This window comes from Primulina huaijiensis, chromosome 17 (genome assembly GCF_012295235.1).
Source record: "Primulina huaijiensis isolate GDHJ02 chromosome 17, ASM1229523v2, whole genome shotgun sequence".
Taxonomy (NCBI): Eukaryota; Viridiplantae; Streptophyta; class Magnoliopsida; order Lamiales; family Gesneriaceae; genus Primulina; species Primulina huaijiensis.
Window position 1 is genome coordinate 4775486 of NC_133322.1, and position 21058 is coordinate 4796543.

The following is a 21058-nucleotide window of genomic DNA, read 5'->3' on the forward strand; positions in this document are numbered from 1 at the left end:
AGTAATTTTCTTATGAATGATCTCACGAATTTATATCTATAAAACGGATCGACTCGATCCACACTTTTCATAAAAATGTAACACTTTGGAATAAAAAGAAATATTTTTTCTTAATTTAAGTTGTATAAAAAAAATATTTCTTATAAAATTAATCCATAAGACTATCTCACAAGAGTTTTTATGTCAATAAATAAAATTTATTATCTTAAACTATTTAAAACCAAAAATGATCATTCAAAAACCCGTGTTAAATTTGATTTACTACTATTATACAATATTTATATCAACTTTCCAAATCAAATCAGGATTTCATTTTTTATTACTGTACTTGGTATGATTAGTTGAAAAAATCCAGATAAAAATTGTCATGAAATAACTTATTATTATTATAATGATGATAAATAGAATAAAAAAAATTAGTGGAGATCAAGCGTTGAGCCACATGAAGAGAGCTGATTACACCGATGAAGCCAGAACTTGTGAACTTGATCGTAGTTGTGATCATAGTTATTAGTATTTTACTAGTAAACACTGGTATTTTAGATGGCACATGCACGAGACAGCCCGTTCGGACTACGTAGATTATCCGTATTCAGTGCATGCACCTTAATCCAGCCTATAACATGAATTCGTGTGGAACATGTGGGGCGGGGCTTTTGAGCCCGTTCGGACTACGTAGATTATCAGTATTCAGTGCATGCACCTTAATCCAGCCTATAACATGAATTCGTGTGGAACATGTGGGGCTTTTCACAAATGATCTTGGTGCCTTACCTTGAATATCGCCTCAGTGACTAGTAAGATAAAGGAAATGCAGGTGAAATATAGAGCCGATTTCACGCATAAAAAATCATCAATACATATTCCAGGACTTCAGAGTCGACTGGGACATTGAACCTAAAAGGCGCTTTGGTCATAAGCAACTATAGTCAGCAATATACGATAACAACCCAATCCACCAAGTCAAATAAAAACATAGAGAAAATCAACATATCCCAAGTTCTGATGTTGCCGAGGCGCTCTTTTGTTGGCCAAACTCATGAATTCTGGCATAAACTTTCTCCAGAATGGGGCGGCAGATGAATGGAGATGTGCAAGGGCCACACATAAGATAGATAACATTACCCAATGGCCTCATATAGATGCCGTCTTCACGGAGTTTCTTGATAAGAGAGCTTGCATAAGTTGAAGCATACCTGCAATCCATGCAAAAGTTGCTTTAGATTTTATAAGTACTAATACTTCGTGCTGAAATTGCTAGTTTCAGTGTGAGAGATTGTTGCAGAAATAAATCCAAATCAGAGACATTATCGTTATTATGCTGTCACATTGCTAAAAGGGTTTGACAAAAGTTTCATTGCTAAAAGGGTTTGACAAAAGTTTGATATGTCATCAACTAAAGACATAGTGCAAAGGATAAGTATTCTACACACTTTGAAGCAATGGAATCCTCAATTATTTAATTGAAATCTATAATATATGGTACTTCTAAGTTTGATATGTCATCAACTAAAGACATAGTGCAAAGGATAAGTATTCTACACACTTTGAAGCAATGGAATCCTCAATTATTTAATTGAAATCTATAATATATGGTACTTCTAAATTGGCCACATGCTCATGGTGTTGGATACTTCAAGAATATAAATGGGATACTTCTACAAACTTAAATAGAAGTGTCCATTTATGGACAAAATGCACATACATTCTGACACGATTAACAATGAAATTTTGATTGTACCAGATACAAGATGATCGTATTTCAACAATACCAAATGTCATTACATATTTTAAGTTTTAAAATAGTTATTGACTTGTTTTCATTTAAAAATAAATATAAACTATATAACAAATGATAATTCTTAATTGATATATTTAAGTTTTAAATCTGAATGCATTATAATGTGATAATTTTATAAATTGCAAATCCTTGTCATGTTTAAGATATTTGCATAATTTTTTTATATGCACATGTGTGTATATGCATGCCTATATAAAACAGTTAAATCCTAATTTTTTGAAATTGGCCATATTCTTATCCATGCATTTTCGATGATAATCAAATTCGAACCAACTGATACTTAGGCTGGACACTGAAAAGAAACAACCAACTGAAACCTCTTTGATTGATCATGCTGACAACAGCAACTTGAATAGCTTCAAGAAACTTAGTAAAAGAATGAATGAGGATGCAAGTCAAGAAATTTTTACCCAGCATTACAGCCTTCAGCTAGAAGTTCAACGGCACAGAGAGTTCCCAGAGCCACTACTCGATGGACTACTGGATGTGATGAGATCTGGAGTACTAACTCTGCATCCCACAACTGAAAACATTAGAAGAAACCATTAGAGATGGTATTTGACGCCAAGATTCAGGAATAATCAATGCATCAAGATCTTGGGGTCCTCGCTTGGCACTTTCACTAGTACTGAAAATTCTCTCCTCTTAATGATCTTCCATCATCAGCACTAGATGTAGCAGAATGAAGTCTCTCAATGCACCATCAATGCCAATTACTCGGAGTAAAAGTTAAACAAAAAGATGCAGTTTCACCTTTTCTAGAACAATAATATCAGAAAAAATAAGTTGGTCAGATCATTGATAAAAGTATTTACATTCAACTACTCCTTTGAATGACATGTAGAATGTGATGTTACTTTATAGAGATCAAAGAGAAAAACGTAATTAAGAGTGCTGTCTAGCTTTGCTAGGTAAGGAGTAAGAAAAATATTCTGTTGGGATATTTTTCAATCTTTGGGGTTGTTTCCTTTTGAAGGTTTGGTCATTAGATTTGCAAGGAACTGTTATTATTATTTCGAATGAAAACCTTCTCGTTGAGTTCCGTTTTTCGAATTTTAGATAAATTGTTACCGACATATCTTTGGGTTCATAACTTCATATCAGTGTATGTGTTAAACAGAGGTTAAGTAGGGATGCAAAAATACTTATAAGGTGAAACGTAAAGATAAAAATCATAATACGACCATATGACCCGCAACATTGAAGTAAAACCATTCGAGTAGAAAATAAAAAATATACATATATTTTTGTCTGGTGTGCATGGAAAGTCGGAACTGCATTAATAGAAGAACATATCTAAATCCATTCAGACGCGATAATCCTGACATACAGATGAAAATAAAAACGATCTCTGAAAAAGTAGCCAGATATGAAATCAGGCATGATTGATATTTTCGATACAAATGATGTTCAAAATGTGCAATTTTAACCATCATACCTCCTGAAGAAACCTTGTTTCACACATAATTTTCATGTTCACGTTATAGTCCTTAAACCATTTTAAGGACTTAACAGCAGCCATACATCCCATGGCATGTGCCGAATATGAGTGTCCATGCAAAAGAGCCAAGAGCTGTAATAAAAAGAAAAAAACACATTAGCCTTGCAGAAAATATTCCAGTCCTTGCAAAAAGTACAAGTAAGCATACATGTGAATAATTAACAAAAGAGATAGCTTCTCAAAATTAGTCCAGTAATTCGTGTTAATGTGACAATCATTAGCTTTTAAACAACTAAAAAAATCAAATCATAGAGATTCTGTGAGAGTCATGAATTGGCAGCAGTACCAACATTCAGAATTTATAAATCTGAACAGGCAGGATCACACCATATATGTTCTCCAATTAAACCATAATGACCTTTGAATCTCCAGTAAATGCTTCAAAAACAGCATCTGATGCTAATGTAGCAGCCAAGGGTATGATGCCACCAGTCATGAGCTTCGCAAAACAAGAAATATCCGGCTGACAGCAGAGCATTTCAGCAGCAGACTAAATGAAACTATCACCAAATTAGTTAATTTCTAGCAAAAAAGGTAAGGATGCACAAATTGAAAGAAATGCAGTCAACATACTTCTCTACCAAGACGCCAGAATCCTGTAAAGACCTCATCGAAAATAACTGGGATTTTCCGATTTTTGCATTCTCTAACAAGTATCCGCTGATATAGTGGATCAATCATTTGCATTCCACCAGCACCTTGTACCACTGTAATTCAATGCAACAGAATGAGACATTTCCCAGTGTCTTATAAGACATGCACCCAAAATAGAATGCAAAGTTTCAATGATTAACAAACATGGTATTAACCTCGAATAAAAATAGGTTATTACTTCTGAGCATCAGATTAGAGCATATATATTTACAACTGTCAGTCACAGCACTCTGATAATACATTTTTAATCAAGCATTTAATTAATTACAATAAAGTGAAAATAAAACTATATCCACATTAATGAAAATGATTATTTTATAATAACATGCAGCTTAGCTATTCACAAAGTGTATAACAATTTAACTTTATTTTCTAGATGATAAAATCTTCAGAATAATTTTTTTAAAAAAATTTGAACAATAATTAAGACAAGCATAAATGCAAATCATTTTGTTTACAGAGAATATTTTTCATGATTTTATCAAACTACTATAAATTAAGATTTCTCCTCATTAATTGTTTTGTTTAAAAGAATCTATCTGTATTCATATACATTTGTTGAAAAGTGTATATACGGTAGAAATATAAAGATAGAGACTACAATCAATTGTTGATTTAAATATAAGATGATCAAAATTGATTTGGTCACTTCCTTTAGCCTTAGATGAAAAAGAAAATGGAGAAGACGAAAATTGATTGATATATTAAAAACCAAAACTGAAGAGGATCTGATATAAGATACCAAAATTGACTTAGTCGCATACCATGAAGATTGAAACTTAAACTATCCCATAGTAGGAATGCAATGAAAAGAGCTCGTAACATGATACAGGGGTATTTCGTTTGGACAGGAAGGCCTACATCCATTACACTGAGACGTGGCACACCTTTTCAAAACTTGCAGGCGATAAAGAGATCAAAGAACTTGATGAAACTTTGGAGACTAAAAGTCTGAGAACAAAAATACATAGTCTTCTTACCTGGCTCAACAACCAATGCTCCAATGTGGGAAAGCCCATTAGAATCTAAAAGCACTGGCAACTCTTGTGATATAAATGAACTGTAGAGGCCAGCCAGACTTGAACCATCTCGGTTGATCTTAAATATTTCATCGTGTGAACTGAATGCTACAAAGGAGTACAACCATTTGCTAGAAGGAGAAAATATGGTACAATGAAACTCAGTTCACCAAATACATTGGTGATAAGAAAGAAATGCTTCACTTACATACACATTCTTGTCCTATGTTCAGAATTTGCATCTTCTCAGGAAGACAAACTTTCCAAATTCCACAATAGATTGAAACTGTAGGAGGATCTAGAAAGACACCTCTTCCACTGTACCTGTAAATCAACTGTTACACCATATTGCACCCAGTTTCTAGTTCCTTGAGGCTTGAAAAATAGGGACAAGGATTGCAAATGGTCAAAAATTGCATCACATTACTGGCCTAACGATATATTCATTAAGATCAAACTGCCGAAATTAAGGCATCATATCACGATACCACCTTGAACGAAAATGTAATGAATCTCCATATATATTTTTTAAAAATAAATAAATAACCACTTCAAGGGCATTTATCACTCAGATAAGGACAAACACAAAAGCAAAGTGGAGAAAACATTCTGGAGAACAGAAATAATATGATATGGACAGCTTAAAAATAAAATTCTTGATTCCCAGGTAACCCCATTCCCCAAATATAATGTTGTTTTGTGCATAAGCAAAAGATATAGGAAGGTAGTATACTTCGCCTGACTAGCATGAGTTAAATACAGAAAATAAGAAAATAAGACGATAATAATAACTAAGGAATGTCTTCCAAAAGGGTTAATCGTTATTAACTGGCGCTGGCACAGGTAAGGCCCAAAAAAGGTGATTGCAATGAAATTGTGTTGATTTCTTGAATCACGTGGTGGAGCAACCAAAAGCTCATAAGATAGCTCTAGTCTCTTCAGTATAAATTAAATCAAGATGACAACCCAGAGGCGAAATTTTCAATTAACTATTTAAAATAAAACAAACTTACGGATGGAAGTGCAGTGTGCAGTTATGGATTCAAAGACATATTGCTAAAAGCAAAATATACAATGTAAATGCAATTGCCAAAAAAAAAAAAAAAAAAAAAAAAAAANTGTTAACACAGGACAAGTTTGTGCTGGAAAACAAGCATACCAGGGTTGCTGGAGAAAGCCAGTATAATGGGAAGGTGCCTGAGCTTCCATAGCACCTAATGTATCACCATGATAAGATCCTCTAAGAGCTAAAACCTGATTCCAAGAATCAGTAACTCCGTGTTAATCCTTAAATGATGATTAACAAAAAAAATCCTAACAAATAAAGAACTTTTGGAGGAAATATTCCCGTCCAAAGAAACAAACTAAAAAAATAAACAGATTTTTCCAAGGCATGGATAGCCAAAGACAAAGAATTGCAAACAGATCCGGGAGAGAGATAAAGAGAGACATGCAAGCAATTTAGCAGCAGTATTTCAATCCAGAGACAATATGACTCACCTTGAGATCCATACATCTTCCATCCACATTAGCACTTTCATGGCATGAAAGTAGATTATTGTCAGTCAAGAATCTACGAAATGCCATTTTCAGAGCAATTTCTACAGCCGTAGATCCATTATCAGAGAAATACACCCGAGAAGCCCACCCTTGGAATACCAAAAACATAAAGTTAGCAGAAATCAATATATCATTTTACCAAAAGCAAATAATCAATATATCCAATGACGAATATATAGACAGTCGCTCCTATATATCCCCATAGCAAAAAGTCACAATTCAGCATCCAAATAGTTAAGTTACCTTTTCCCACACTTTCAAGTAACATCTCTGCTAATTCTAAAGCTGGCTCATATACATTTTCTGGAAACATAACATGTCCGTATCTTGCAGCAGTGTAGCCCATATCTCTAGCAAGTTCTAACTGAAACCACCTAAGCAAAACAGTTGAAATGTTACATGCAGGAATTCCAATAAATATCTTGACACAATTACGATTGTTCTTGAAATTTCCAGAAAGAGACTTCATTCTGGAATTATTCCAATGATAACTTAGATAGATCATGACATTGGGTATACAATGAAATTTTCAAATAAAATGTATCCTATCAACTTATTTTTCATATGCTGCATCACCCATGATTCTGCACCAACCTCTCCCACCAACACACAGACACAAAGCATCAGAACTCGGAATTTCTAATTTTGGATATTCCCTCATTTTCACATAACTATCGAGGAGATTTGTTCCGTAATTGCAGCATATACAGTGTGCTTATCAAAAATTAAAAAATATACAGAAAGTAAGGTTAACCTGCAAGTTAGGATCAGGACCTTGTGTCCACCAGCTTGCACAAGCATCAAATTGTTGAGAAATCCAATCAAAATCCTTAACCTAATTCGATGGATATAAAAAACTAAGAATATGTTTGAAAGCATTAGTTACAAGCAGCACATTACAGCGCACTGAATGCAAACAAGGATAAAAAAAAGGATGATGTTTTGCATAGGGAATGAACATTGTACTTTGTGATATTCTAGGCTAACTCTCGGAGTGGCCGCTGCTAAGAATAAGAATCTGTGCTGATAAAGGTGAATAAAAGTCCTTTTCAAACTAATTACATAAAAGCCTACCTTGTGAATTGCAAAGTTCTCTCCACAGCGTGAATCTATAACTGTGACATTTCCTTCTGGTATACGCTTGTGCTGAGTAAATGGCCACCAGAAAACATCGCACGCCTTCTTCGGCATTTCACGTAATCTCTTGGTTCGCTTAATAAAATCGGAAATCATTATTTCCTTGAGAGAAATAAATATGGGCTGTGACTCATCAAACCAGCTCATCAGGTCGTCTGACATATCTTTAGGAACAGGTGGAAGAACCAGAACTGGCACCCTAGAAGAAGGGCACAAAGAAATTCTATGGTTCAATGTACCACCTATAACATTAGAATTAGTTAAACGACAAAAGAACACATGGTCACACACACAAAATAGCGGATCATCAATAATAACGAAATTAATGAGAGCTAAAAATGCACATAAAGAAATCTTACAAGGTAAAATTACCAAAAAGCTACAGGAATACAGGATTGTGAATAATGGATGATCACATGATTGTGAATAATGGATGATCATGCATTGGCTCAGTAAGTTACACGAAGCGTCACAGGGAGCTCTGGACGTAAAGAGATCATTACCTATTCCTGAAATATGACAACAGAGGCACCTCGTTTACAAGACCGTGATCTTCAAAAATAACCGCAGTAACATCATATCCTCGAAGCTTTAAACTTTCATAAGCAGATATAGTTGCAGAAATGCCACCCAATCTTCCATCTCCAACAAGAATAGCTGGCATCCGGAAAGGGCTGCAGCAACAGACCAAAAATATCTAAACAAAACAGGATCCAGGTAATTCTTGGGATATAAATATATAATACATATGTTAAGAGAAAAAAGGGAAAAAAAACACAGTTGCAGTCCATTTTTACACCAGGTCTTTGAGTGTCTTTCTCCAAATTGGGTTCACAACTCATATGGGGTACGAACACCAGAATATTTGAAAGATGAAGAATTTCCAGCACAATGTTCACTTGATACTTCATGATTCTCCGTTACTCATTTGTAAATAATGCAATCACGAACTGCTTTGATAAGTTTCGAGGTTACTCATTAGATAAAGAAAACAATTCAGAAAGCCAGAATCTAATACAAAGTTGAAATATCTTGGCTCCAGTTGCATACGTAAGAAAAGGAATTCTATCGAAAACTGAAGGAGGAGAGGTCAAATGTACACACACCGGTAAATGTCACATTGAAAAGATCCAGATGGTCCAGGACTGGCTACACCACCAGCAGTCTCAATCACACACATCACTTCTGATTCCTCGGCACTCTCGCATGTTTTCTCTGAATCCATCCACAAGCATCTCTTTAACAAAAGCAAGAGCTCGGAATCACCCACAATTGCACCTTCCTTCTCTGCAGCCAAATGAGGGGATACAGCCTCTTTACATGCATACATTGTGTTGCAAACCACCTCAGAAACTGGTAGTTCACTTTCGGTACTATCACTTCCTAGCAATTTCCTCTCTTCGTACCACCTTAAATTCTTCCACCCAACGTTTCTCTCTTTTTCTAAACCAGCCACAAGATTTTCATTCCCTGTATTTCCACCCACATACCCCTTTCCGAAAACCGCATCCGAAGCTGGAATAGAGGCATTTAAAACATGATTCGACGCAAAAACGGAGAAAGGAAGCGGCTTGTAAGCAAAAAACTCCGAGAATTTCCGATAGACAAAGCTCGAATCCGAGTCCTCCGGAAACCCAGTCTGAATTGGCTTGAGATAAAAGAATTTCTTCTTAGAAATTGGAGATGATGTAGCTGAGAACAGGAAGGAAATGGAGAGTCCCGCGGAGACTAAGGTTTTGCCGACCGAGGTGTTCGAAGCCCAAATGGTGTAAATTGGGTGGGTAAGAGGATACTCTACTACTGAATGGAGGCGTCGAAACCGGACGTTCTCGGAGTGGAGGTGTAATCTGAGGACACGGCGGCAGAGGGGAGCAGAGAAGAGAGGGATGGAAGGCGGCATGACTGAGCCGAGAGTGGGTGTCAGGAGTTTGAGAAGAAAACGGTCTAAAATAAAATGCTAATAAATTCAATTTTAAATTTTAAAATAATTTATAATTTCAAATATAACCTATATTTTTTAAATCTTTTTTAAACAAAAAAAAATACATGTACAGAAAACTAATTTGAAAAGGTTTCATTTATGTGAATTATATGCGTATACTTTTTAACAGATCAAAATGATATCATTTATATATATAATTTGCTAAGGAGGGTATATATATAATATGATAAGGAGGGTAGGGAAGGTCTTGAACCTTCTAGGTTACCTACATATACTCTTAGCCACCGTTTGGTAACATGTATTCAATAGTCTTGTGTTTTTTTAATGCTAATCCAATGTTTGATACATTTTTAATTAAACACACCCAATCCACAGTCCAATGGACTATATTGTACTAACATGCTTAAAATAAACTCATATCAAAGCTCAATATTAATAATCCTCGTTTCTATCAAATGTGGCTTTTCTTATAATACCTTTTATCCCAACGAAGAAGCCTAACAATTGTCTTCTTCCATCTAAACAACATCGTACGAAGTAAGGGAAATGGCTTAGGTTTTTGCTGGCTGCGACAAATTCTTCCGAAATCATATCAATAGGGTTGAAATTATTTGTTTCATACTTGAATTTGCAGAAGCTGTTGTAAAAATAAAGTTTTGTTAGGTTAAATTTTCTGATGTCAGTTGCGAAATTTTCAAAAATCTTAGGAGGCTCTCACTATGTTGTTAAATGACCTTTCTTTCTGTTTATGGTTTGTGAGAAATTATGTTTCTTTCCTATTATCCGAACCAAGGTCCAAGAAGCCCAACAATTGTCTTCCTCCATCTAAACAACACCGTACGAAGTAAGGGAAATGGCTTAGGTTTTTGCTGGCTGCGGCGAATTCTTCTGAAATCATATCAATAGTGCTGAAATTCTTTATTTCATATTTGAATTTGCAGAAGCAGTTGTAAAAATAACGTTTTCATGATACACAGTCACAAGATTTGTTCTAGCATTTGTTTGCATCATCAATTAGCAGGAAATGAAAATATTGATCACCATTAATAATCGATTGAAACAAATCATCGTCAATTAGGGATTTACCTCAGCCATTGGGGATCCGATCGAGAAAAATGTAAAAGGAAAAAATGGTATAATGTGCGTGTCTCGGGGAGAATGTTATAAAATAAAATTATTTATGAAAATTAACACAATAAAAAGGGTTTTACATCATTTGATGATTTAGTAGTATTTTCCAATTTCAGAAAAAGAAATAAATGTTATTATCAAATTTTAATTTCCTTCCAGAAACATTTTTATTTGTATTTTTATATTATAGTTTTAAAAACCCGATCAAACCAGACCAAACCAAACCAGTAGTTGAATCGAAAACCTCGTGAACAGATGAAAAAACTGGTTACGAATTTTTTAATTATCAGTTATCAGTTGACCTGTGTAAATCTCAAATAAATAAGTAAATTTTTCGTTAAAATAAATTACTTAAAGAATCGTCGGATTATTTTTTACTATAAAATTTGGTGTAACGTGAAGGGGTATGATGATTTTATGAACTATGCATTTAAATTATTGAGTTACAAATACTATTATTAGCGATGATATCGTAAAATTCCAAATTAATAAGAATGACATTAATGATAATCACTTCAAACAATTATATATGTAGAAATAAATGATAAAGAATAAATAAACAATTTCATTAAAACTTAATTTTATCGTAAATTATTTCTCGGTAAATTTAAAACTTTATCCAAAAAATTAGCTAATATTCTTCGTTTTAATAGCTAAAAGGTTTTTTTAAAAAAAGAGAAAAAAATAATAACAATAATATGGTGAAATTCTAAACCAATAAAATTGGTATGATGGTAATTGTCATCAAAAAGTTCAAAACCAAAAGCACGATGGATTATAATTAAAAACAATTAGAATAAACTCATTTCAATTTTATTGAGATGTCGTGGTTCTAAACCCGATAATTTATTTTATTTTATTGAGCATTTGGGGTTGTGAACTACGATCTCTCAATAATTTTTATTTTATTTTATTTTATTGAGTTGATGTTCTGAACTCTGTCATTCGATAATTTTTTCCGATTTTATTGACAAGACGAGGTTGCGAACCTCTCCTTATAACTACTTTTTCGATTTTGCTTGGAGTGAAAGTGATACATATATATATATTTTTAATGGATTTTATAATACTACGTTATAAAAGTGTCATCGAGCAACCTTAATCCTCACCCAATTTTTTTCTAAAGTCCAAAAATTGTATTTTGTAGGATATTTTGTTAAATATAATTATTTTATGTACTATTAAAATAAAGTAATAATGGTCTATACGGTATTCCATGATCTTGTTTTGTTCATAGTATAATAATATATTCCTATTTCCTCTTTTTTCTATCAAATTTGATCATCTTTGAAAAAATTAAATAATCTTCAAGAATCCTCTGAATCTTTGTTTTTGTTTTTTTTATTCTTTTTTCTTTATGAATCTTTGTTTTATTAAGCGAACAAGCTCCAAAGTTCAAACCAATATCTGGATTATTTTAAATGTCACTTGAACGGTGCTCACATAAATGTTCAAAGTGAATGTTGAAAAGATCAATTTGATATATGTGTGTGTGCGCGGGCGTGCATGTTTGTCCTACTCCAAAACATCCACTGCTTTTTTTTTTCCGAGTGTATAATTTATATACCTTATTCCAAGACGTACACTGGCTTTATATATATATAATATATTGGAGATTCACAACCTTATACTGCATGCCATACTCGGCAGATGAAGTAAAAAGCGAGCAGCCAACACAGCAAACACAAAACACAAGTACAATAATGAAAATCATTAATATGTTAAACACCACGATCAAAATTTTTGCTCCACTAAAACAACGCAATATATGAGCACAAAACAAAATGGCTCAAAATGCATTGGATAGAACTACATTTCATCAACAATGACCGCATTCCAGAAATGTAAACACGATTAAAGCAGTGAGACAATGAGTATCAAATAATTATCCGGGAAAATCTTGCGATGGAGAGCCAACAAGTCAGTTTCCAGGAAAAGCTAGAGCAAGAAAAAAAGAATTCCACAAGAAAGCTCAAGCCCCAATTACCACGAGTAAAAAAATTGAAGAGAGGATGAGGGTAATGTTATTGTACTTCTGCTTCTCATCTTGACTAATTCCGATCCTCACAGTCGACCATTGTAGCGAATGATCTAACTAAATATTGCTCCAATACTGTTAGTTACAAACATAAAGGCCTTGTTTACATGTTCTTAGTAACCTGTATGCAAACAGCACATAATATTCATTGGCTAAACAATACCATTCTAAATTTATTCGCGGGGGCCAAGTTACCTAGTTTTAAGCAGCCTGAGCAAGAGGTATTGTTCCCTTGGAAGTATGGAGCCTGTAAAGAGTGCAAATACAGTATGCAAGACAACCACAATAAATTAATAATAATATTTATAAAAATCACAAAAAATTTGATAATAAAATTTTGACAGAAATCACCTTTGAAGTTCTCCAACTTCCAACCTGAGAAAGTTCCCAATTTTCACGGTGGATCCCACTTCCTTGGATAAATTGTTCAAAAGTGTCTGCAGGAAGTGGGGCGTGGCACCAATTAAATATGTTCATAACTCATCGTGGGAACATTTTTTTTTTTTGACAAAAATAGCTAGATTCAACAAATAATGTAGTGGCACCAAATAAACAAGTATACTTCTAAATCATTGTTGAATCAAAATCATTAGGGATGAACTTGATATAGAACGCGTAATATTATGTTTTAACTCATTGAAAAATAGAATTATTTTGTTTACACTAAGATCGCTACCTTATGCAAGTTCTGCAGATCTTGTAAATGCATACAGCATCAGCAACAATACAGCTACAATTCAGCTTCACTGTGAGATTCCAGATTGAAATGCATCACTAAAGAGTAAAGAACTATTTCTCTGGCACAGATTTTTTTAGACATTTTTCTTTGACAATTTTCTGATTTCGCCTAACCAATAAATCGAGACACGAGAGCTAAAAGCCAGAGCGAAGGAAGTGAGAAAAATTCATATCTAATGATTCAAACCTTTATGTTTACAGTGTCATCTACAATGAACTTTTGCTCCAAAAGAACCACTTCGGCACTTCCTCAAAATACTTTCTTAGACGGCCTTCAACCATTTTATCTGTGGCCATCTGAGACTTCCCTGTACATTCTGCCTGAAAAAGGTAGCAGCAAGTAGTTAGCATAGACCTCACACAAAGTGATTATTGCAACATAGGTAAAAAATATAACATGATACACCACCATATTTATGAATGAACTCCACACAGATTTAACCATAGCTAAAAGCTTATTTAAATATCTAAGAACAAAGAAACACATCAAGGGAAACAACATAGATACAATAATGTCAGAGAATAAACATAATAATCACACAATTCCTTTTACATTCAACAGAATAAGTATGACTCAATTAGATGACCAACTGGAACTAGAAATTACTCCATATAATACAATTCTAATATGTATTTCCAAGATGTCTCCATCCTATAAATATCTTGGAAGAGCTTGTGAACTAACGCACCTCAAACATCTATTGAGGATTTTACATAGATCCAATGGCTATTAGGCTCCAAAATATGCAAGATAAAGGTCTCCAAGTTTTCATGGATGCATGTGTAGTTCAGATTTTAGATTTTAAAAACTGTACACACAATAAACATAGAAACATTCAGCAAGTACCTGCGACCTCAGAACCTCACGTTCATTTTCTAGCGAATCTGAAGAAACATCTTCCTTCGTCAGAAACAAAGATTTTGCAGCAACCACATGCATTGCTAATTCTGATCCAACATGCTCGACAGCACTCAATGGAGCATTCTTATCCTCTACTTCAAGAGATAAAATTCCAGCAATTTGCCCAATTCCTGTATATCCATTAAGGGCCACAAATATTATAAAATATAAAAACGATGCAATTCGTAGACTTTGTAAATACGCATGTAATTATGCTTTACGTGTATGAAAAGGCACATGCAAAACAGTGGTAATGAAATTTAGAAATTCCTTGCTACCTGGTTGGGGACTTGTGTGGAGATATGTGGAAATGATACCATGCAAAGGTGAAGATATTGCATAACCACCACCAAGTTTGACATTCTCCCCCATCATTGCAGCCACCTCTGTAACTGCACTCTGAGCAGTTCTCCCTCCACTTAACTTGGGATGATCCATATTCAGTTTCAAATCCTGTATAATAAAAGCATTACAGACACAAGGAACTTCACTAAAACTTTAATGAGGCATGGGAAACAAATGCAAGTCCTATCACCATAGACGAATCACAAGATCACAGCTGGCACAAGTTCATAAGTATTATTTGCAAAATTGGACAGGATGAACACTTAGGATGGTTCAAAAAAATGGATATTTTGAGGCAATGATTATCTACCAAAATAACAATAATACATCTTCCCTAGAAACAAAAGATAGGTTATCACCTCTAGATAGCATGATTCAACAGCAGTTGCTACAGCAGACTGATTAGAACCTTCGAGCGACAAAGCAGACTTTGCCAAAGACAAGGCCTAAACAAACACAATTTTTAGCAAATAGGTAAACAACTCGGAATAAATCATGAAAGAAATTATAAGCGAAATGAACTTGCCAAAAGCAACTAAATTATTATACCATTTTCAAAGTAATAAATAGTAACAAAAACGGAAAGGCAGGGTAGAAATGTCATGCTGACCAAGTATTGAAAAATCTCATTCCTAGCAACAAAATCCGTTTCACAGTTGAGCTCAACAACCACAGCCCTCCTTTTGTCCTGTGCCAGTGCAAGAAAACCTTCAGAAGCATTTCGAGCAGATTTTTTTGATGCAAGAACAACCCCTCTTTTTCACAAATCCTTCTGCGCAGCTTCTGTAATAATCCAACACAGATCATTATTAAGGCAATAACCTCTGACTCGAAAATCCAATATTAGAAGTTAAGAAGAAAATTTGTGAACTTGCCGATATCCCAGTTGCAAGTAACAAGAGCAGATTTGACTTCCTTAATGGGAGCGCTTGTTTTCTCCCTCAACTGCTTTATGAGATTCTTCTGTTCCGATGCAGATACTTCGGATGAGTAATTTCGATTAAAGTAGATCCCAAAATGATTGATTGGATGGGAATGATGGAAAAAAGTTGAAGTATAATTTTCAGAAGTCGTCATAAAATAACTTCCTCCTTGTGCTATACAAGTAGAATATAAATGACCACAAGTCACTGGACTATTCAGTCTCTAATATAGAAATTCAATAGGATATTTCAAGCCTCGTCCGAAACTCATTTCAATGATATACAATCTTAACCTGAAAACAGTAAACAGAGATTTTACTTAGAACTACTGGCGTGCTTAATGTGATGAAAAACAAAATACATAAAAAAATTGAGAGTCCCTTCCAATCAAGATTTGGAACAGAAATAAGTCATGCATCAATAACACATAAACACAGTCACCACAATTTGTATCTATATCTATTACTATAAGCTATCCTAAAAGTTTATATCTGTAAGGATGATTGTGTTGATAGGATAATGGAGTGATAGATTTATTCATTATTATGTGTGGTTTGAATAATCAAATATAAGATAAAATTTAACATTGTTAAAAATTACCAATAGTGGCCATAAAAAAAATCCCAGTATGACTTTTCACACTTTTTTTGTTTGTGATTTCAAATACTTACAGATAAAAATAAATAAATATTTTCAAGTTATTGTTCTCCCAACGTCATTTATTATCTTCTTGTAATTCCTTTTTTCATTGTTTTAGTGCTTCAGCTATCTGATCCTTCCAAATAATTGTTTTGTTTTGAGAGAGTCAAACCAAGTACCCAAGAACCACCACATGAGAAAATGAAAAACATAGTCCATACCATTGAGTTAAACTACACAATAACGTAGGCTTACAGTACTAAATCCTTAATGTTGGTAGTTATTTTTGGTGTTTTCGACTACTACAAAACCGGCCTTCTATTCAATGCGTTAATTAGCAAACTAAGCGGTTTAATCTAGCCTCTGCAAGGGGAACTATTTGTGGAGAAATCAAGTTACTCAGTTATTGATCAAGTCAAGACATCAGCTGCAGCTGTAATGTGCGACAAAAGTTCTTACTCATTCAAAACCAGCTCACAGTACAAATAGACAGACTAAAAGTAGGAAACTTTAAGATTGGAAAAGTAGACAAATTATACGAATCTTAGAACATTCCTCGTACTTCGTGATAGATGAAGCTATTTCCTTTTTCCCCTTCGAATCTCACTTCTCACACGGTAAAAGAAATAATCAACCATTTCAAGAAACAAATTACCAAGAAAACACATGTTATCAGAAATCCAAGGGATCGACAACATCATTTCTTATGAAAAGAATGGCAATGTAAGCAATCATCGAAACCATCGTTTGATGACTTGATCAAATTTATCAAGAACATACGAACCAAATGGAGGCGTGGAAACGAGAGTTCGGACGGTTAGCGAGGTGGAAGTCGAAGAACGGAGAACATAATTATTTTTAAATTCGAGTCAACTGTTATCGATTTGGTCCAGTTTTTAAAAGTATGGTTTAAATTTTTTGATAAAATATATTTCTGGCAGAAAAATTAAAATTTGGCAATAATATTTAAATTTATTCCGAAATTGGAAATACTTCAAAATCGTTAAATTAATTTTCATAAATAAATGTATAACATTTTAACCCGTGATATTTTGTAGTATTATTTGTACAAAAGTTTCGGACTCAAATTTACAACTAGACCCGCTTTACCTGAGGCCCATTTATCCGGCCCACCAATTTCCTCACCTTCTTAGACCTTGAGCTCCGTTCTTCGACTTCAATAATATCAAGATAATAAAATATAATAATATTTTATTTCCTTTCTTGTAAATTTATTTCCAAATTTAATCATTTTTTCTCTTTTATTCAAATCTACAATTATTAATTCAATTAATCACATAATTAGGGATAAAAAGTCTAGATAAACACAAATAAAATCCCTAAATCTCTATAAGATATGGGCTTATCACTTACCTAAGAAACAAGATTAACTAATATAAGAAGCAAGTGGACATGGGGAATAAGATAACCTCATAATACAAAATTTCAATATTCAAATTGGCATCACAACTTCACATTCAAAATGTTTCTCACACAACAAAATTCGTTGGTACGGGCACGTTATACCTGATATAGAGTGCAACCAAAGTTGTCATCAACCAAATTCTAAGCCCTCAAATCAACTAGTCACATTATATGGTGTCCCCAAAAGCACCAAAATAAAATAACGAAAGGTACAATATAAAAGAAGAGAATAACCTCAAACCAAGAATGGAACGACGAACGGTGCACAACTAAGCATATCATCATAATAATAACGTCTAATTACAATACAATAAATTTTCCATCTATCATTGAATCATGTCCAATTAATTTGTAAATATATAGCAAACCAACTATGGAACATAATAACACATAATTTGGACTAAGCTAAACGAATGCAATACAATTTTGTAAATCAATAGTAAGGAGTAAGATAATTACCAATCAAGCTCAAGATTCCTGTGATAACCAAGATTCTAAAGGACTCCTTGTTCTATAAGCATGCTTTCACAAGGAACTTGCGGCAGATGTTTAGCAGCAATCCATTGGCTAGGGACCAGAAGATTATTATTCTTCTGGGGATTCCATAACATTGATATGTTCATGCATTATCCATCTTAATCGCACCTGAGAATCTGATAGCACCTTACCAAGCCTTTGCTTGAGATATGGAGAAAGCCTATCACAACTAGTTAACACATCAAGTGATTGGACCACACATTTCCTAACAATCACATCAAAAGCTGTCGATATTCCACGAAGTATAATCTCTTTTCTCTCAAGATCATAATTATCCAACAATATAAAGAGAAATTCAAGAAGAGAATGTGTAACATCAATGTAATTAGGTAGAGAATGGACCATCAACAAAATAGCAGGTTCAAGACTCATGATATTATCCACCTTTTCATCAAAGAAGAGCCAATCATAGAACAACGCAAGCTTCACATTTGCTTCAACATAGTTCTTCAGGCCACACTTCAATAACCAACCAATCACAGCCCATCTTGGGATGATATCCGATTGAATTATGTCATTACATGGATGATGAGCACAACATATAAATCTCAGAATGTCAGTGACTACTGTCTTCCTCTCAGGCACAGCCAGAAATTTCTTCATAAACCAAATTTGATGCCGCTTATGACTTCCAATCTTCACATTAGTCAGCAAAAACCTCAACTGTGATTCCATTTCTGGAGTTATCCTAAGCAAAAAATACTTGCTTGCAGTTCGTGCACTATATGTCTGTGATATGTCTACAAATCCATCAACTTTAAAAGCACTTGGATTATACAGCAAGTCTTTCCATATGTCTCGAAAGTCAGGTACATAAACTAAATCTTGCAAAAGCCTAACAAGATCTCTCCCAATGTTTAAACATAAATGAAACTCCTGTCTCAAAATTTTAACACAAAAGTCAATCTCCATTTGCCTCAAAGCCTCAAATTTTGGAACATTCAATACCCTACAGTGATCAGCCAATAACCGCAGAAACACATACAAAGCACCAGTCAAAACAAATGGCTCCTCCTTTAACAAACAATCCCATTTGCTTGACAATAGGCAGATCATTTCAAAGCACAACCACAGATTCTCTTCGCCAAAGTCCCCACCAACAATCTGCCTCAAAAGGGCGACCAACAAACCATCAAACCCAACTGCCGCCACATTAACCATCTCCCGAGTTACCCAAAGCAACTGTTTCCGCACAAGATCAACAAGTTTCACAAACATCTCATTCACAATCTTGATGAGCAGCCCAGTAAAATACTCATATCCATCAGAACTTTTGCCATGTAAGTGTTTGATGTGAACTTTAGCTAGGTGAGATTCGCATAAAATGCCGTAAAGGATTGCTCTATTGAGATTTTCATACTCTTTTTGAGTTGGGATAGTTAGAGGAAAAGGGGGTCTCAGGTTGGGTTCAAGAGAGATGAAAGCTTCCCTCAAAGAGATTTCAAGGGAGTTTTCTGCTTCATGAGTGCGTCTATCTACAAGTTTGGACGCCATTTTTCGATTGCAATGACACATCCAATTTCTATCGTTATCTATTTTATCCTACAAAAGAATAAATACATGCAATAAAACAAATTAAACTATATATCATAATCTACAAATCTGAAACATTTTTCAACACTTAATTAATTAATTGATATACGATATAAAAAATAGTAATCCGAACAAGATATAATAAGATTCAAAATATGAAATCTCGAGTTTAATACCTCAAAAAGGGGAAGACGGGTCGTCGGAGAAGACACAGACACGCTGATATAGAAGCGAGACAAGAAATCGTAGTGAAAAAATAAGCTCGAAGTGGTCGAATAAATAGGCATTTAGCCACGGTTTTTGACAAAACCGTCTTCCAAACTCCTTTTTCCTCTCGCTTTCATCGAACTAGTTCTCTCCATATACCTCGTCTGCATTTTCACTTCAAAACGCCCCAAAGAACAGAACAAAAATAAATCAACCCTATGCCCGCAAAACAAAATCAATTCAACAACTGTTCAAACCAAGTCGAACAGATCTTAGTTTGCCCAAGAATCACTAACCCCCCTCGATTTTCGCTAAAAAAAATCAAGATCATTAAGCGTAAAATCGTCCGACGACGCAAATACTAATGCGATTGATTGCCTGATGGGCAGAAGAGCTTCCAAGGTAAAACAGCAAGTGAGCAGAGTTTATTTTAACCTTTATCAATAGGGATAGGTATCTGTTCAGTATGGGATTGTGTAGAGAGATGCACAGAGCGCAAAGAAGGAAATCGAATTGAATACAAACGAAGAATTTGAGATCTTCTTGAGTTCCCTTTTCGCTTTTGGCCAACTGCGGCCAAGTACTCGACTGCAGCGATTGGTTTTGATACGATTTTATTTATTCTTTGAATTTCATCCGTATCCCATATCCATCGGATTATCAGATACTCATACTCTACCCAAATATTCAAGTATCATAAATAATTGAGTTTTTTCAAATTTAAATTGTTTCAATGAAGTTATGAATATTTAAAAAATTATTTAAATGAACAAATAAGAAAAATTATTCACGCTTTATATATATATATAATTAATGAAGTTTTATGTATTTTCTTCTCTTTTAATATACAAAGCATCGTTTTCTTTAATTTTCAAATTTATGGTTATATGTATTGAAAACTCCGAAAATCGGTGGATTTAAACGGGTATTCGGATCGGGTGTGGGTCGGATTATATCAAACTCACCTCCATACCCGAACCCGAATATCCCCATACCCGATTACCCAATTATTTAATCGGGTCTAAAA

At 34.2% G+C, this 21058-nt stretch overlaps 3 protein-coding genes across 7 annotated transcripts in view; all 3 read right to left on the reverse strand.

The window, feature by feature from the left end:
- Positions 1-20611, reverse strand: part of LOC140963003 (calmodulin-binding protein 60 D-like) — a 28221-nt gene extending 7610 nt beyond the window's left edge. The window contains exon 1 of the mRNA XM_073422198.1: positions 20467-20611. The gene's annotated coding sequence lies outside the window, so the exon portion shown is untranslated. The remainder of the gene's footprint in view (positions 1-20466) is intronic.
- Positions 804-9625, reverse strand: LOC140962924 (bifunctional dethiobiotin synthetase/7,8-diamino-pelargonic acid aminotransferase, mitochondrial). 4 transcript variants are annotated; one of them, XM_073422023.1, is made up of 14 exons: positions 8779-9625; positions 8176-8346; positions 7610-7871; positions 7290-7370; positions 6779-6899; positions 6476-6624; positions 6135-6229; positions 5184-5299; positions 4937-5083; positions 3876-4009; positions 3661-3792; positions 3240-3374; positions 2212-2324; positions 804-1196 (listed from the first exon to the last, which is right to left on the reverse strand). In XM_073422023.1, exons 1-14 carry the CDS (start codon positions 9570-9572, stop codon positions 986-988), a joined length of 2661 nt encoding a protein of 886 aa, XP_073278124.1. In that variant the 5' UTR covers positions 9573-9625; the 3' UTR covers positions 804-985. The 4 variants fall into 4 exon arrangements, 2 of the variants coding, with proteins under 2 accessions (XP_073278124.1, XP_073278126.1); XM_073422025.1 differs by having other exon boundaries at positions 8176-8369; positions 8779-8975; XR_012172634.1 differs by lacking the exons at positions 804-1196; positions 2212-2324 and having other exon boundaries at positions 3242-3374; positions 3593-3792.
- LOC140963005 (uncharacterized) lies at positions 12650-20603 on the reverse strand. Of its 2 annotated transcripts, none has more exons than XM_073422202.1 (6): positions 20467-20603; positions 20001-20206; positions 18214-19833; positions 13135-13220; positions 12979-13030; positions 12650-12904 (listed from the first exon to the last, which is right to left on the reverse strand). In XM_073422202.1, the coding sequence occupies exons 2-3, from the start codon at positions 20109-20111 to the stop codon at positions 18340-18342; spliced, it is 1605 nt and encodes a 534-aa protein (XP_073278303.1). In that variant the 5' UTR covers positions 20112-20206; positions 20467-20603; the 3' UTR covers positions 12650-12904; positions 12979-13030; positions 13135-13220; positions 18214-18339. The 2 variants fall into 2 exon arrangements, with proteins under 2 accessions (XP_073278303.1, XP_073278304.1); XM_073422203.1 differs by having other exon boundaries at positions 13135-13150; positions 17700-19833.
- Positions 20612-21058: the final 447 nt, after the last annotated feature.

What these genes read in the sequence shown, in the direction of transcription:
- LOC140962924 (XM_073422023.1), bottom strand. Translation starts at nt 9,572, where the DNA reads ATGCCGCCTTCCATCCCTCTCTTCTCTGCTCCCCTCTGCCGCCGTGTC. An exon ending in AGAACTTTGCAATTCACAAG is followed by an intron (nt 7,371 to 7,609) that starts GTAGGCTTTTAT and finishes CCATCGAATTAG; the next exon opens with GTTAAGGATTTTGATTGGAT. An exon ending in AAACAAGGTTTCTTCAGGAG is followed by an intron (nt 2,325 to 3,239) that starts GTATGATGGTTA and finishes TAATGTTTTCAG; the next exon opens with TTGTGGGATGCAGAGTTAGT.
- LOC140963005 (XM_073422202.1), bottom strand. Translation starts at nt 20,111, where the DNA reads ATGCCTATTTATTCGACCACTTCGAGCTTATTTTTTCACTACGATTTC. An exon ending in CCCGTCTTCCCCTTTTTGAG is followed by an intron (nt 19,834 to 20,000) that starts GTATTAAACTCG and finishes ATTCTTTTGTAG; the next exon opens with GATAAAATAGATAACGATAG.